The following is a 14396-nucleotide window of genomic DNA, read 5'->3' as shown; positions in this document are numbered from 1 at the left end:
AATCGTGTTGTGCGATGATGGAGCATTTGTTTCTTATGATGTCAGAGAAAAACAAAGTATAGGAGAGAATTCATTATCATGGGGACTATCAGCTGTTGGAACAATATTGCAGCAGCATGAAGGGGAAAGGGGGACGGACAACCCCCCGCAAGCAGTTATGGACATTCGTGGGGTAGCATCATCGTAAGTAGTTCGGTAGAGTTTCGCTGCCTGGCTATGGGACGCATGACTTCCGTCTAGACCAAATTCTTGCTCATCGAACAAGATGAGGGGTCAGGGGGGAAGAAAGACGACGAAATCAAGACAAAAAAAAAAAAAAACCGTGGTTTGACTAGAGTCGAAAGCGAGGGCATCAACAGCCGAAACTCTTAGTTCGGGAGGCTCGCGACATGAGAGCGCATGAGAAATGTGATACCGACTCGCTCGGTGTTGCATGTGCCATGTCGCAAGGATAAGCTTTAGATCGCCGCGAGTTAGGATGGTTGAACCTCAAGGTTTTCATGTCTGACTGAAACGGGAACTCTGCCTCCATTTACATCACATCATCAATTATGAAAAGTCACAAGGTGAAGAAACAACAAGAAAAGAAAAAGTGCTCGGATAAAAGAGAAAGAAACGGCATGGGGAGACCGGGCGCCGCGTGAAAGCGACCATGAAGGATAAAAAGGCTGTGAGGAAGGATAATATAAAAAACACCATACCACTGCTGTTGCTGTTGAGGTGATCAAGTAAGGGAATTGACAGAAGGGAATACAGTTGGTTTGTAAAGAAACATAGATGGGAGAGAAGTGGTCACAGGAAAGGAAATTCAAAAGAGTGGACACAAAGAAGGGATCCAGACAATCAGAAGAAGAAGTATGCGATTAAGAAGCTCAGCAGGCACAGACCTGCCACGACCTGCACTGGTACACCGGCCTCCACGGACTGTGGCTGCTGTTGTGCCAATGGCGCGGGGACCTTCTCGGCCTCGGTCCCGATCTTTCGCTGTCTCAGACCCTGATCTGCCAGCTTCTCCTTGAGCGCCGAGATCTGTGAATTAGCTTCGAACAATTGAGCTTTCAAATCCTCACTAGCAGCTGCCGTGGGCGACTTGGAAGATGTGGCCGAGCTTTCGATAGTCTGCGGGGTGGAGACCTCTCTCTTGGGCTTTTCGCTGAAATCCGGCGGTGGGATGGGTGACGTGTCGTTAGCGCTTTTCGTAAGCGCGGCGGCAGGAGTCTGGTAGTTGGGGTTCGGAGAAGTGTAGGCAGGAGGCTCTTCATCCGGCACATTCTACGTGACGTGAGCAATCAACGAAGTTAGGACAGCAGAAGTAAGGGGTAAAAATGACAACTTACGCCAGTCGTCTCGACTCCTTGTTCGCCAGTCGCGGCATCTTCAGGGGCCAGCCAGTTCACACGGATCTTGCGTTCTTGGAGTGCTGTCTTGGGGGCTTTCTCAAACTATACCAACCGTTAGATGACGCCTTGTACTAGATCTGGAGGCCTAGGTGAATAGGAGACTGACGATTGAGGTAACATTGGCGAACTCCATGTCACGAGTGACCGCGACAGTCTGGACGAGAAACTTATCCTTGCACTTGGCATCTAGTGTAGGCTCTTCCTTCATGGCTTGCAGGAGAACTATCGTGATTGTCAGCTACCGAGCCGAGAGCGAATGGGTATTAGATGTCCTCTCCCCAACAGTGAGACTAACCTTGGACATCGACATGCTTGCCAGGTTCTATCCGGCCGGAGTTGGGACGAACACAGTAGCTTGTCCGCGGTCAGTCGTAATTCAAACTAAGCGGTTACCCAGGGGTTCTGAGTAGGAGTGGCCACGTACTGCTTAGGGGCGGTTGTTTTGACCTAGTAGATGGGAGCTTATTAGAAGGCTAGTCATCTCATGATGAGTCCGAGGCGGCATTTACACATACCTTGAACACAACAGGCTCCGCACCTTCGTTCTTCAGGTGCAACATCTGGCATACCTCACGGTTGAAGGGGCCTGGATCCGGTGAGCGGATGGTCCATCGATTGTATAGATGCTCGGCCAGGGGAAAGGGAGTATTGCTCACGTTGAAAGCCCAGCTCCGGAGGATCGAGAATGATAGACATAGCGAGTGCACGGTGTACAGGTATTCAACCGAGGAGAAGGGGGGCGCGCGGATAAGGAGTGGTGTAGGTACCAAGGAACGACTGAAAAGGGCGGGAGAGTCTTCCTGTCTACAGGAAACCGAGCGCTGGAGTAACAAAGAGAATCAGCAAGGGTGTAGATACACGGCTGCGACTGAGTGCCGGAAAGATACCTGATAGAGAATTATTGAGGAGATAAATAGCTGAGCGAGGAAGCCACAGGAGGAGTCTATAGCCAGCCGCAGCGAATATATGTTTAGGCGCAATTGGAATCGGGGGTGAGGAGACGGAGGAGACACATGAATAATGATGAATGAGCTGGACTCGGCGGCGTCGCAACTGCTGGTTGGGTCGGGATTGGCTGACTCAGCACGGCCACGGGGGATCTAGTCAGGTGATGTCATCAGCGCTGTTTGGCATTGTGTTTCAGGCAGTCGTGGCCAATCTTCGTCCACCTGGCGAGTACCTGCATTCTAGGCAGACGACCTAATCGCACGATTATGAGTACATATATTGTTCTGGCTGCTGCATCGCAATCCTCATGGCCGCTACGATCGGACATTTTGGACAGATCTACCGACTCCATCTCAATTATCGGCCACGCCCTGTCTGGGTCCGTAGATTCGGGATCCACCGCTTGACGTCGTCTAAAAATACCACTGATTGACCTGATACTACTGATAATTCGGGTTAAGTGCCCACTATTTTGCAATGACAAATGAAAGCAAATGTCTTGCATGTACTGTTGGTCTTTCATGATCCTTCGAAGGAGAATCCAGCCATTTCAGCCTTTGGTGAACGACAGAACCACACCTGAATTCTTCAGGCATGATCTCTGGAATGCGCGGTCTCACTTTGATACTGCTACGACTCCGCAGCATCAGACCTCATCGAAAATGACATCGTAATAGGTAGGTAGCCTTCTGGTGACAATCAGCTTCGCACACCGATACTTTTCGGTCTGTTATGAAACATCACCATTGGGTCAGGGCGACTCACCGCTAGAGAGTGAAATACGATCTACGGAGTGACACTGGCGACAACGTGTACATGGCTGAGGCGCAGCTGCTGAGACTACAACTCTCGCGCTCAAATCCAGCATTCAAACCTTTGAGATTTCCTCTACTATGACGTGGTCTTTGAGGTTAAAAATTAGTATGGGCATTATCCAAAGAAACCGGAGGGGTGAAACTGATACATGGGCCCGCCAAACCTCGCCATGAATGAACACGAGGGTTGGATCTTGTGAAATGAGCCACAGTATACTGATATTAGCCGCATAGACCGAAAACTAATATCAGATAACTTCAAATGGGACTTCTTCCCATAGTCAATCTTTCTCGGGCGGTTGGCTTTGAGGATTTGTGTTCTGTAGTGGCAGATCATATACGTTGATAGATGAATTAGCCGTCCACGCTGTGGATAATCTACTATAGCTCTCTCTTGTTGTTGTAGATTAGTGTTTTGAGACTCTTCTGATTTTGTCAGACATACAAGTCGAGCAAGTTGCGTCGGTAGCATGGCTGCTTCTGTGAGCAACAAACGATGGCAGAATGCACCGGAGCTTACAGGCTTCACGAAGAACTCCAAAGGAGTCGTATCTTAAGATGATTTTGATCCGACAAAATTGTCGTGTGTGGATAGACTGGTAGAGTGCAGACTGTGGGACTCGAAATGAACCCTGGACTGCCTCAACTCTCAAGCTTAGCTAGCGGGTCATCCCGCAGTTGACTGATTCCTCCGCTCCGCTCTCGCAGCTTGTCGATACGTCACCCGCGTCCTCAATATTGACCTCCCCTCATCCACTCCACCATCTCAAACAACAGCTTGCAATTCTTGCGCCTTGAAAACCAGCTGCACTGATTGAGGTGTGAGTTTGTGATACACATCTATCGACCGCTTTGCTACACTATACCTTCGCCTTCGCTACCCCGCCTTCGGGCCCGCGTTCTCCATTCACATCGATCCCATCGTCAAGCAATCGTCGCTTCCACACCGTGCAGCCATGGCCTCTTCCGACCTAGATCAACTAATTGAGATGGGATTTGATAAGGAGCGAGCACAACTTGCGGTAGCCAAAGGCAACGGATGTACGAATCCCCTGTCCTCCGCTGTCGCTTAGTGCTGACATTCTTCGTTATCATGAACACAGTGCAAGGGGCTCTAGAATGGCTTGAACAGAACCAGGATAAATCGCTTGATGAGATCAAGGAAGATGAGGAGACGGAGGGCCCTGCACTCGCGCCTGGTGAAGAGGCTCGCAGTCTTGTCTGCAACGAGTGTGGCAAGAAGTTTCGGAGCCACGCCCAAGCCGAATTCCACGCCACGAAATCGCAACATACCGACTTCTCCGAGTCGACGGAGGAGCTTGCACCCCTGACAGATGAGCAAAGGAAAGCCAGGCTCGAGGAGCTCAGAGAAAAACTTGCCGCTAAGCGGGCGGTGCACTCGGAGCAAGATAAGGTTGATAAGAAGAGGAATGAGGTACGTTGGCTACTGTTATTGTCGGTTCGGATGATTCGACTGACCCGTCATGCTTCAGGAAATCCGGCGGAAAGCTACCAAGGATTCACAAGACGCCAAGGAGGAGCTGCAGAGGAAACAAATGTTGAAGGAGGCAGAGCAGAAGAAGAAGGATAAGCTGGCAGACATCGAAGCGAAACAACGGGTCAAAGCCAGGATTGAAGCGGACAAGCAAGAGCGCCGACTCCGAGCCGAGCGAGAGAAAGCCGAGCGAGCTGGCGTCGCACCTCCTGCACAAGCAGCTCCTGCCCCAGCGGCTACCACATCTGGACCGGTGGCCTCGAAGCCTGCATCAGCCTACACCGAAACTCGTCTGCGGTTCCAAACGCCCAAGGGCAACATCATGAAGACGGTTCCGGTTACTACCACCCTGTTCGAAGTTGCCGCAGCCCTCAAGCAGGAGGATGGGATTGAGGTGCGCAGCTTCGTCCAAAACTTCCCTCGGAAAGTATTCGATGCGGAATTCTTTGGCGAATCCTTGAAGGATTTGGGACTTATTCCGAGCGCGAGTCTTGTGATTCAGTGACAGCGTGAAGCTTATTCTGCTTTTGCCTACCATCTACATAGCCCGATAGAAATATTGCTGGAAGCAAGACATACACGTGGAACGAAATGAGAGCGGAGTAGTGACTTGGCTCATAGTAAAACCGAAGGCTGCCAGATGTTGCCTGCTCCGATTAATAATCAGACTTTCCTTTTTCCTTTAAGCTGCAACCTGTATACATTGCGAGCTTCATTGTCTAACTTTATATGCTCATCATATTTGCCGTCAGTGGGTAGAGAGAATTGAATAGTCGGCCTGAATCGACAACCTTCATCGCTATCTGCGTGTTGATTGGTATCACGTGATATCGCGATAAGGCTGTGTCGCGCCTCGACACGTCGGGGGCAACAGCTTCATTTCATTTCTCCTCATCACTGGCTCGACTGGTTGTTGTTCCTCGGAGAAGTATCTCTTGCAGAGAAATATCTTCCAGACAATAGTCCCGCTATGCCCGCGTAAGTCTCCTACAAACGTGTTTCATCCCTGAATGAGGCCCATTCTGACCGCGTCTGAAGTGTTGGCGACCAGCACCGGGGCGGCCCAGCGACCATCATGATGCCTAACTCAAGCGGGAATCTCTCCGCCAACCCATTCGAAGAACCACAACGACGCATCAGCGAATATACCGCCCAGGAGATCGCGACATTGCAAGCACGCCTCGACAAGAAATTGGGCCCCGAATATATCTCGTCTAGGCCGGGTGCTGCCGGACAGCGCGTACACTATCTATCGGCTGATAAGTGTATCAACCTCGCGAACGAGGTCTTTGGGTTCAACGGATGGTCGAGCTCAATTCAGAATATTCAAATTGACTTTGTATGTTTCCGCTTGAGTACCATCCCATCGCAAGCGCTAGTTTCGGGTCAAATACTAAGACGCTGCATTCGACAGGTCGAGGAGAGCCCAAACACGGGGAAAATCAGCTTAGGTCTTTCGGTGATAGTGAGAGTTACCTTGAAGGATGGTACATATCATGAGGTATGCGCAGCTATGCTGGTCAGAAATCGAATGCTCAGACAACGAAATACCACTAGGACATCGGATACGGGCACATCGAGAATTGCAAGGGCAAGGCAGCCGCTTTCGAGAAAGCGAAGAAAGAGGGAACCACAGATGCGCTCAAGCGTGCCTTACGAAATTTCGGCAATGTGCTGGGCAATTGTATTTACGACAAGGACTATGTTTCCAAAGTCACGAAAGTGAAAGCCGCGCCCGTAAGTGATGCCTTTACGGACGAAACCCCTCCGCACCTGCTAATTTGTTCCCGCAGGCAAGATGGGATGTGAATGAGCTGCATCGTCACGCGGACTTCGTTCCCATCAAGAAAGAACCAAAGCCACCACCGGAGGATGATGAGTTGCCGCCGCGTCCAGCAGGGATCGCGAAGCGACCTAATTTTGATGATTCGATGGCATTCGACGGGGATGGAGAATTTGGAAGTACGCAGTCATCACTCTCATCACTTGGCAGAAAGGGCTCACTAACATCATGCACTAGGCGATCTCTTCGATGAAGCCGATTTCGGTGTTGCGGAAACAGGCAATCCAGACGAAATTGTATTAGGGCCAGAATCGCAGAGAGCACAACAACAACAACAACCACCACCAACACCGCTCAACACCCATCATCGACCCCTTGACAATAACTATCGGGGACCTATCAGACCGAACTCAGCTATGGTAACGCCATCGAAGCCCCCAGCCCCAAAGCAATACCCCACCCCGCAGCCATTTAACGGACGCCCAAATCACCCCGCAGCCGGCGACCAACAACACCAACGACAGACCGTGCCCCCCGCAGGGCCGCGACCCAACTTCCACAATGGAAGAATGATCCCACCTCCTCCCCAGCAAAGACAGCCCCAGGACCCTACCGGACCAACAGCAGCATTGCCAGCAGCAGGTCTCAACAACCAAATGTCCGTCCCAATCAAACGCGAACCGGGCACCACCACGTCCACGGGACCTCCAGAAGCCCTCCCATCCGGCACGCCCTCGGCCTCGTTCTTCTCCGCCCGCGCAGTCGACCTCCTCCGCGACAACCCTCAAGGCGGTTTTCCCGCCGCAGCGCCGGCCTTCGACCCGCACGCCGAAAGCCCCTCGATCCGCAAGACCGCCGGGTTCGACCACAGCACCAGCAAGCCCATCTCGAAACCCATGTTATCCGGGGCCAACAACGCATCGCCTGCTGCGGGGTCCAACACACGGGACTTCGTCAACCCGTCGCAGGACATGCATCGGAAGATTGGCGCTCCCGGGAGCAACAACGTGGGCAGCCCCATGACGATGATGAATCGAGGCCCGTCCACTTCGTCCTACCGTCCTCTAACCCGACCAAACATTGAACCTCGGATTGCGACCACCACTGCTGCTACGGCTGCTACGGCTATGCCGAACCGTCCATTATCTGGTGGTGGTGGTCCTCCGCTGGCTCAGAATGTCAATGGGAAACGGCCTCCCCTGTCCGACATGACAAATGCTCAGGCTTCGAGCGGCAGCGGGTCTGCTCCCCTGGCCGGGGCCTTGGATCCCAAAAGACCGAGGATGAACCAAAGTGGGTTGCCCCAAGTTACACCTCAGCAACAGCAGCAGCAGCAGCAGCAGCAGCAGCAGTAGTAGAAGCGACTTTGTTGTTATATAATCTATCAATTCTGCACGCAATCTTTGATGATGAACCTGTCTTCTACGTTCGGGACGAGAGGTCTATGGGTTTTCGGCGTTATGAGGACTAGGCATGGTAATGGGAACGGAATAACTGGTTTGATCAATAGATCTGCTTGCTGAACAACTTGATTGATATTGGGACTACATACATAAGGCTTTATTGCCTTTCAATGCATGCTTACACATAGTCGGGAAGAGTCTCGCATATTTAAGTCATCTGATGGAAGTGGCAGCATTAGAGTGAACACAGCTTGCAGTGTTCGCTTGCCCCATTGATCGCCCCGAAAGAACAGATACACAACAAATAATCGGATTGACACCAAGACAGTTTCCACCAGTCATTGAATTAGAATGCAATAGATAATTGGAATCTTTCACTGCAGGACAGTATGCTATGTCCGCAATCCCTTGCGAGATGCTCAGCGAAGCGGCTTGTCTGACGCAGGCATTGCATATTTGGAGCTCTCCAGTCCTTTTGGGGGAGCCAAAGCTGCTGGCGACTTATTCTCTGACGTTTTTGGAGCGTGCATGGACTTTTGCAATGCAGGCGAAGCCGAGTTTGCGTCTGTCTGTGATAGTGATGGAGTTGTTGACTTCCGTTTGCCTGGAGTTGAAGTGGGAGTGCTGGGTCCAAACCGCCCAGTGAATGATGGCACCTGCAAATCTTGGAAGACCGAGACGGGTTGAGCACTTAAGGCAGAAGCTAATAGGAAGTGTCAACATAATCCAGGCTGCTCAATGCTTGGAAGACAAGAAAGAATAAACACTTACCGTTAAGAGGTCGTCGAGTCCCACCCCTACTTGGGGGCAGATCATTTTGGGCCAAAGGAGTGAAAGGGTTCCCACTCCTCCCTGGAAGCAAATGGTCACCGAACAAATGAGCACCAGAGATTCTGACAGGAGGCGGTGTGCTATGTGCTTGCCCAGTATTTGCTAGGCTGGTAGAAGGAGGAGGTCCACGACGTATCTGCTCAGTGTTTGCTTGGCTGGCCGTGCTGACGGCTGACGTTTGAGACTTCTTTGGGTAGAATATCGGCGCATCCACTTTCAGACGTGTCTGCGAAACAGGGCTTTTGATCTGTGACTCATGCGCAAGAGGCGTCAAAGGGGACTTTGCACCTGTGGCTGCGTTAGATGGAATATTCGTGAGCACTAAACTAGCCTCAAGCGGCATCTGGTTATGAGCTTTATGATGTTCCGCTCCTTCACGGTAAGGTTGGTGTTTGGAATCAAATTCCTTTCTACCGGTTATACCTCTGACGAGATGGTCAAGATGCTCGGTCAGCCATTGGCGGCCTTCGTCCGACAAAGAGATGGATTTCAAGTGGTCGCAAAGCTTCTCAATTTCGTCGTCACCCGCCAATTTGTCCGTGTCGATTGAATTCTCAGCGGTAGAGGTTCCTTTGCTGAAAAGAGCTCTCTCGGTGTTAGGAAACTTTGTTGATGTTGAGGAAGCTTCACTACACGATGAGTCGTGTTGACCAGAAGATCGTTTACTACTCTGCCGAAAATCTAGTCCCTGTAGCAGGAGATAAGAAGGACTCATTATAGCTGTAGCGGTTGAATCCTGTTCACCCAGACCACCCTCAGGTGGCGTTGGGGCGCTGAAATCGACGAGCACTCCACCAGCTGCCGGCGGAGATGCTTTCATCTCCTCCTTATCTTGCAGGACAGAAGTACTGGCGTGGCTGGCTTCCTTCGGCGTAGTTATAGCCAGTGTATCAGGTTTGGGCTCTGACCTGGCGGGAGGCAATTTCGCGACGATCTCGCTTGCTGAAATTGCCTTGTTCGTAGAATTCTGTTTCCCTGTAAGATCTGGCCTCTTGGAGTCTGGCCCCACATCTCGCTTTAATGGAACGACTTGGCTTGTAGTCTTTGCTGTGGGAAGTGTTCGCTTGCTTGCTTCTCTCACTGCGTCGGGCTCGGAAAGCGAAGGCTTTCTAGAAAGAGCTTGCGGAGCTTGGACCTGAGAAGTGGGAGATTTCCGAGGAAGGGCTTGGGCCACATTTCTGGTGATAGAAGCGGGTCTTTGGTTTGGTCCATCATCTGCTCTATAAGCAGGTTGCGTAGCGCGAGAGGAGGCTTGGCTTGGGTTATTCTTGTTCGCAGAAGGAGGTGGTTGGCTTGACCCCGAACTATCATTGTTAGTCACAGCTCTTGCAACAGCAGTGTTCATGATGGCATTGTTCGCGCCGCCAACTACATTGTGAACAGCTGCCATAAAGTCTTCAGGGGTGCTGATCTCTACAACACTGAAGACAGGCGTCAGATAGGGGCTTTTTTTGATGAAAAGAAAAGGTGGCATACATGGGCCGCCGAACTTTGGTCTTTTGACCGGATTTCGGCTTCTGGGAGTCTAGGGATACTTGGTGAGCAGTGACGACGGATGTGGGCACAGCTGGAGCCTCACAACTCTGCATCCGATTTGCTCCCATCGCGCGGGGTTGTGCGTTTGAGGCATGATTGCCGGTCCTCCAGACGCCTACTTGACCCAGAGATCTACTATCCACACTGCATTGGTCAGTACCTCAGCCTCTAACTATTAGTTTGTGGGTTTACTCACTCCGATACGCCTGGCTTTCTCTGGCGCCCCCGTGTCCCTGCTACGCCTCCTCCACGACCACGACTCATACCTCCCCTCGTAGTGGTGAGCCGCTTCAAAGACATCGCATTGGAGAGTCCAAAACGGTGAGTCTGGCCCTTTAACATCTGGTCGAGGTTCTCGAGATCATCAGTGTCCCCTATTGTCTTGTAGACATCTTTGGTATCGCGTTAGAGCGGAACGATGAATTCACCTCGAACAAAATCGACTAGGAAGCGATGGGACATGAACTTACTTGCCCAGGCTGCGAGTCTTGTCTTGTTCTTCTCCGCCATGAACTGGGCTTGTGTTCCAGGCACGTTGGACTCCCTGATTGCCTCGATGTCTTCCAGTCCCACGTTAATGTCCAAGTTGGCATGTCGCATATCATCCTTCGTTGAGATATATTCTCGTCTGGCTGTGCCAAGATCGTCCTATACGGAGGCAAGTCACGTTAGTTGAGGAGAATGAAGCAAAGTATGACGAGGGGAGTTGGTAGAGGCCCACGACTTACCATTTGAAGCCTTTTCAGGCGTTCCGAGGTGTCTGTATTCATGGTTTTCGATGGCTCGAGACCAAAGATGAGCTTGAGATAGAAGAGTGGAGAAGAAATGCAAAGATACTAGATAACAAACTCAAGGCAGGCAGAATGACAAGATTGTTGAAGGAGAATGAGAAGGAGGAGAAGAGACGAGTGGCTGAGACTAATCCAGGACTTCGAGAAGCTAGGATCGACAAGAAAATCACAGCTGTCGTCAATGGAGTTGAAGAGAAGCGAGAAGAGTTGAAAGCACGAGACCTGTATTCCATACACTTAAGAAGCAGAGGAGCAACTTTACTAAGATCACGAGATAGAGCCAGCCTCTCGCTTGAAATCTCTTGGAGAGTTAAAGATGAAGCAGAGAGAAGAGTGAATGTAGAACACGTGCAAAAACAAATCATGGGGGGAGGTTTGGGTGAAGGCAGGTAGGTGTGGTAAGTGAAGATGGTCAACTGCGTTACCATGCAAACGCACGCAACACCACACCTAAAACCTGGCAAATCGCACCCTGCTCACAGCCCAGTTTTTGTAGCAACTGTCTGACTAGTCCCACTCGCAGCTCCTATCGATTCTGATCAACTACCTGTCAACCAGAGAGTGCTACTAGAAGAATATTAGTGCAAAACAGATGGTACCACCCTCAGCGACATTGTTGTTCCCACGCCAAGTCAAGATAGCTGTGGTGCTCTCATAGCAAAGACGCTTTCTCACTCCTCACTTGAAAGCCGGACACTTCTCAATATAGCCCTGGACGGCGTTGTTCTTCTCGATCATACACTTCTCTATGTACATCAGTTGTGAACGAAAGAACTGGAAAAGTCTATCGATTATATGACATGGGTGAAGGAAAAATAATCGTTGCACAATATAAGCTGTCCCCAACAGCACTTTGCCTAGGCACCACAAGTGCTGGCGCCGCCTTCATCTATATTGAGGGTAGAATCAGTTAGCATGGAGCATTTTAGGGATCTAAGGTTCGAAACTTACTACTTATCATTTTCGCGACTGCTTGCAGCAGACTAACTCCCATAACGACAACTCCGAAGACAATACATAGATATGCAGGTATCTTAGCTTTGTGGGAGACATTGCTCAGCTTAATGTAGCACAGAGGAGGAAAGATATAAGCCAATGCTGCTGCGCTCGTTGCGCCGATCAACTCGAAAACTGCCCCTAGGTCACACGTGATAAGAGCCATGGCAACCGCAGTAATAACCAGGGCAGAGGTAAAGATCAAGTGCCGGTTCATATTGAAGGGCTCATCAGGGAAGTAGTATGTTGTCATGACCGATCGGCATACGAATGCCTCTAACGGGAGAGTTGTAAGCATGTTCAGGCCGAAGCAACTAGCCGAAGTCAGCCTCATGAATACCCCAGGAAGAGAAATTAGGAGAAAATTACAGCCTTGCTATGTTGATCAAGATGTTATCCGACGGGAAATTGTTGAGCACATTGCCTTGAGTTTGCGACCCAAAGAACAAGAATCCGGAAACACCCATGGCTAAGCATGTCAGAAGCGAGACTGCAGTAGAATAGTGCGTCACTTTTGCGAAACGATCCAGTGTTGGTTTCTTGAGCGAGCCATAGATCAAAAGGCTGTTATGGTCTTCGAGTTTGTTAGTCCTGGAGTAATGCGATCCATATGACGGAACCTACGGCAAACAAATGCTGTGAACCGTTAGTACAGGAAATAATATGGAGTTCATAACAAGGGCATACCAAATGATATCACCCCAACAGCCTGGAAAAAGCCTGAATTGACAAACAATAGACTTTTCACGTCCCCACGTGACTCAGAAGGCACTCTAAAGCCTTGCGTGATCACAGCAACCACGATTATGATCATACTAATCAAGGCCAGCGCGGATGCTTTCGCCAGCTGATGGTCTGTAAGCTTTGAGCGGAACGGAAGCATGGGCAAACGAACCTTAGCAATGTCCCTGTACAGAGATAACGGGTATGAAATGCCCAGAACAAGGAGCACGATGATGGCCCGTCTATCAGTCAGTAGCCAGAGAAAGGACATGTCACGAAGCGAAGGGAATAAGGCACCCAAGACATGTGGTATAGTATCCCCAACGATGATGCAGAACGCGATCATTCCACCAAAAGCGAATGCCCATTGAGCAACGGAGATAGCGATAAGTCCGCTCTTGCCAAAGCAATGCTGCATGGTCGCCTGGAACGAGTCTGCTCCGCTCAGCTTCGAATTGACCACTATAAGTCGAATTGTCCAGTCTACCGCAACCGTAAGCCCAACGAGAAGCACTAATCCCATCGTCAATCCTGCCTGGCGGAGCGCATAAGGCTGTCCTATGATGCCAGCTCCAATGATGCTGTTGGCCATATTCATGAAGGCCATGCGCATCCCGCTCCTTGGGCGGGCACTTTCCAGGTGTTCTTCAGGGAAGAACTCATCAGACGTCGCGAGTGTGACACTCGGGGCCTCGATATCCGTCAACAAAGGAACCATCTGGCGCTGCCTGCCATCGCCGCGGCCAAAGTCCTCTTCTTCGAGCCATGAGATATCGTCTGAGTCGCGAGAATGATGTTCCGAGTGACGCTCTTCCTCCGATTCATCCTCCAGGTCGAAACGAACGCGATTCATGGTCCGAGGGGTGCGTCGTTGTCCCTCTGGGACCGGCTGCGATATAGAGGAGTGGTGCGGCTGTCCGTGGCGGGTCGCGCTGGCGGGATTCGCATGGTTTGTAGTTTCGTGGTCTTCGACGGGTGGCCCTGGAAGAAGGGGCTGGGAGTCCAGCCCATTGGGGCTATCTTTGTCCGCCAGGAAATGATGTTCACCTTCATCCCTGGGCATCGCTGATTGTGAGACTCCTGAATTCGAGATTCCCCGATGCGGACGATGCCTAGGGGCCAGATAATCAAATCTGGGCACGTGATAGTCTTATCGATAAGAAGCTCTAACAATAAACATCAATAAGGCTCTCAATGAGCTGTCACTTGCTGGAAATGGGATTAACTACTTCGTAAGGAGCTGAACTGAGATCTGTATCTCATCAATCATCAGCAGATGGCATAGTGGTATGCTCACTTGCTGGCGCTCACTGGGCGCGCTTCTCGATCTTACTTTTTTCTAAGTCTCCCTTATCGTGCTTGGGGCCTCGGTAGCCAAGTCTATGATGACATTACTAGGAACAAGGGGAACAATGTTATAGATCCTCTGTTAGTACACATCTATAAACATAGCAAATATGATTTCTGCGCGATATCTTCATCAGACCCAGAACTAAGCTTAGCTCTGTGTCCTATTCAATCTCTGTGTGTAGTATTCCCATACCTAAGTGCCATTAATGTCTTGACTGCCGCGTACTCGCTCTATCTCCTCTTCTGCGTATACCTTTTGACCATACCTACACCAATGATGCGCGCATCCGCCCCACTCCTGTGCTCACTCAAGCTTGGAAGTGCA

General features: G+C 50.7%; 5 protein-coding genes across 5 annotated transcripts; 2 read left to right on the top strand and 3 right to left on the bottom strand.

The window, feature by feature from the left end:
- Positions 1 to 843: 843 nt before the first annotated feature.
- On the bottom strand, positions 844 to 2096 carry BO97DRAFT_410850 (putative integral ER membrane protein Scs2; the record flags this gene model as incomplete). Its single annotated transcript, XM_025696154.1, has 7 exons — positions 844 to 1272; positions 1338 to 1442; positions 1507 to 1622; positions 1696 to 1754; positions 1825 to 1847; positions 1916 to 1986; positions 2057 to 2096. The coding sequence occupies 7 exons, from the start codon at positions 2094 to 2096 to the stop codon at positions 844 to 846; spliced, it is 843 nt and encodes a 280-aa protein (XP_025555620.1).
- A 1790-nt stretch (positions 2097 to 3886) lies between these two features.
- BO97DRAFT_440233 (UBX domain protein) lies at positions 3887 to 5296 on the top strand. Its single transcript, XM_025698059.1, has 3 exons — positions 3887 to 4204; positions 4267 to 4598; positions 4657 to 5296. Exons 1-3 carry the CDS (start codon positions 4120 to 4122, stop codon positions 5161 to 5163), a joined length of 924 nt encoding a protein of 307 aa, XP_025555619.1. The 5' UTR covers positions 3887 to 4119; the 3' UTR covers positions 5164 to 5296.
- Positions 5297 to 5564: 268 nt separating this feature from the next.
- Positions 5565 to 8048, top strand: BO97DRAFT_382974 (RAD52 DNA repair protein RADC). The gene is made up of 6 exons (XM_025693334.1): positions 5565 to 5636; positions 5697 to 5997; positions 6073 to 6159; positions 6216 to 6395; positions 6452 to 6620; positions 6679 to 8048. Exons 1-6 carry the CDS (start codon positions 5629 to 5631, stop codon positions 7794 to 7796), a joined length of 1863 nt encoding a protein of 620 aa, XP_025555618.1. The 5' UTR covers positions 5565 to 5628; the 3' UTR covers positions 7797 to 8048.
- A 215-nt stretch (positions 8049 to 8263) lies between these two features.
- On the bottom strand, positions 8264 to 10981 carry BO97DRAFT_410847 (uncharacterized protein; the record flags this gene model as incomplete). Its single annotated transcript, XM_025696153.1, has 6 exons — positions 8264 to 8547; positions 8616 to 10096; positions 10152 to 10355; positions 10408 to 10603; positions 10682 to 10859; positions 10940 to 10981. 6 exons carry the CDS (start codon positions 10979 to 10981, stop codon positions 8264 to 8266), a joined length of 2385 nt encoding a protein of 794 aa, XP_025555617.1.
- Positions 10982 to 11650: 669 nt separating this feature from the next.
- On the bottom strand, positions 11651 to 13784 carry BO97DRAFT_440231 (putative amino acid transporter; the record flags this gene model as incomplete). The annotated part of the gene is made up of 6 exons (XM_025698058.1): positions 11651 to 11891; positions 11954 to 12312; positions 12368 to 12572; positions 12623 to 12634; positions 12686 to 12845; positions 12894 to 13784. The coding sequence occupies 6 exons, from the start codon at positions 13782 to 13784 to the stop codon at positions 11860 to 11862; spliced, it is 1659 nt and encodes a 552-aa protein (XP_025555616.1). The 3' UTR covers positions 11651 to 11859.
- Positions 13785 to 14396: the final 612 nt, after the last annotated feature.

Source organism: Aspergillus homomorphus (assembly GCF_003184865.1).
Source record: "Aspergillus homomorphus CBS 101889 unplaced genomic scaffold BO97scaffold_3, whole genome shotgun sequence".
Classification (NCBI taxonomy): Eukaryota; Fungi; Ascomycota; class Eurotiomycetes; order Eurotiales; family Aspergillaceae; genus Aspergillus; species Aspergillus homomorphus.
The sequence above is the reverse complement of the archived record's forward strand: the minus strand, read 5'-3'. Positions and strand labels throughout refer to the sequence as shown.

Excerpts from the sequence above, each read along its gene's own strand:
- BO97DRAFT_382974 (XM_025693334.1), top strand. Across the intron at positions 6,160-6,215 it reads AGGATGGTACATATCATGAG|GACATCGGATACGGGCACAT; the intron begins GTATGCGCAGCT and ends AAATACCACTAG. Across the intron at positions 6,621-6,678 it reads CGGGGATGGAGAATTTGGAA|GCGATCTCTTCGATGAAGCC; the intron begins GTACGCAGTCAT and ends ATCATGCACTAG.
- BO97DRAFT_440233 (XM_025698059.1), top strand. The coding sequence starts at position 4,120 with ATGGCCTCTTCCGACCTAGATCAACTAATTGAGATGGGATTTGATAAG. Across the intron at positions 4,205-4,266 it reads GGTAGCCAAAGGCAACGGAT|TGCAAGGGGCTCTAGAATGG; the intron begins GTACGAATCCCC and ends TCATGAACACAG. Across the intron at positions 4,599-4,656 it reads TTGATAAGAAGAGGAATGAG|GAAATCCGGCGGAAAGCTAC; the intron begins GTACGTTGGCTA and ends GTCATGCTTCAG.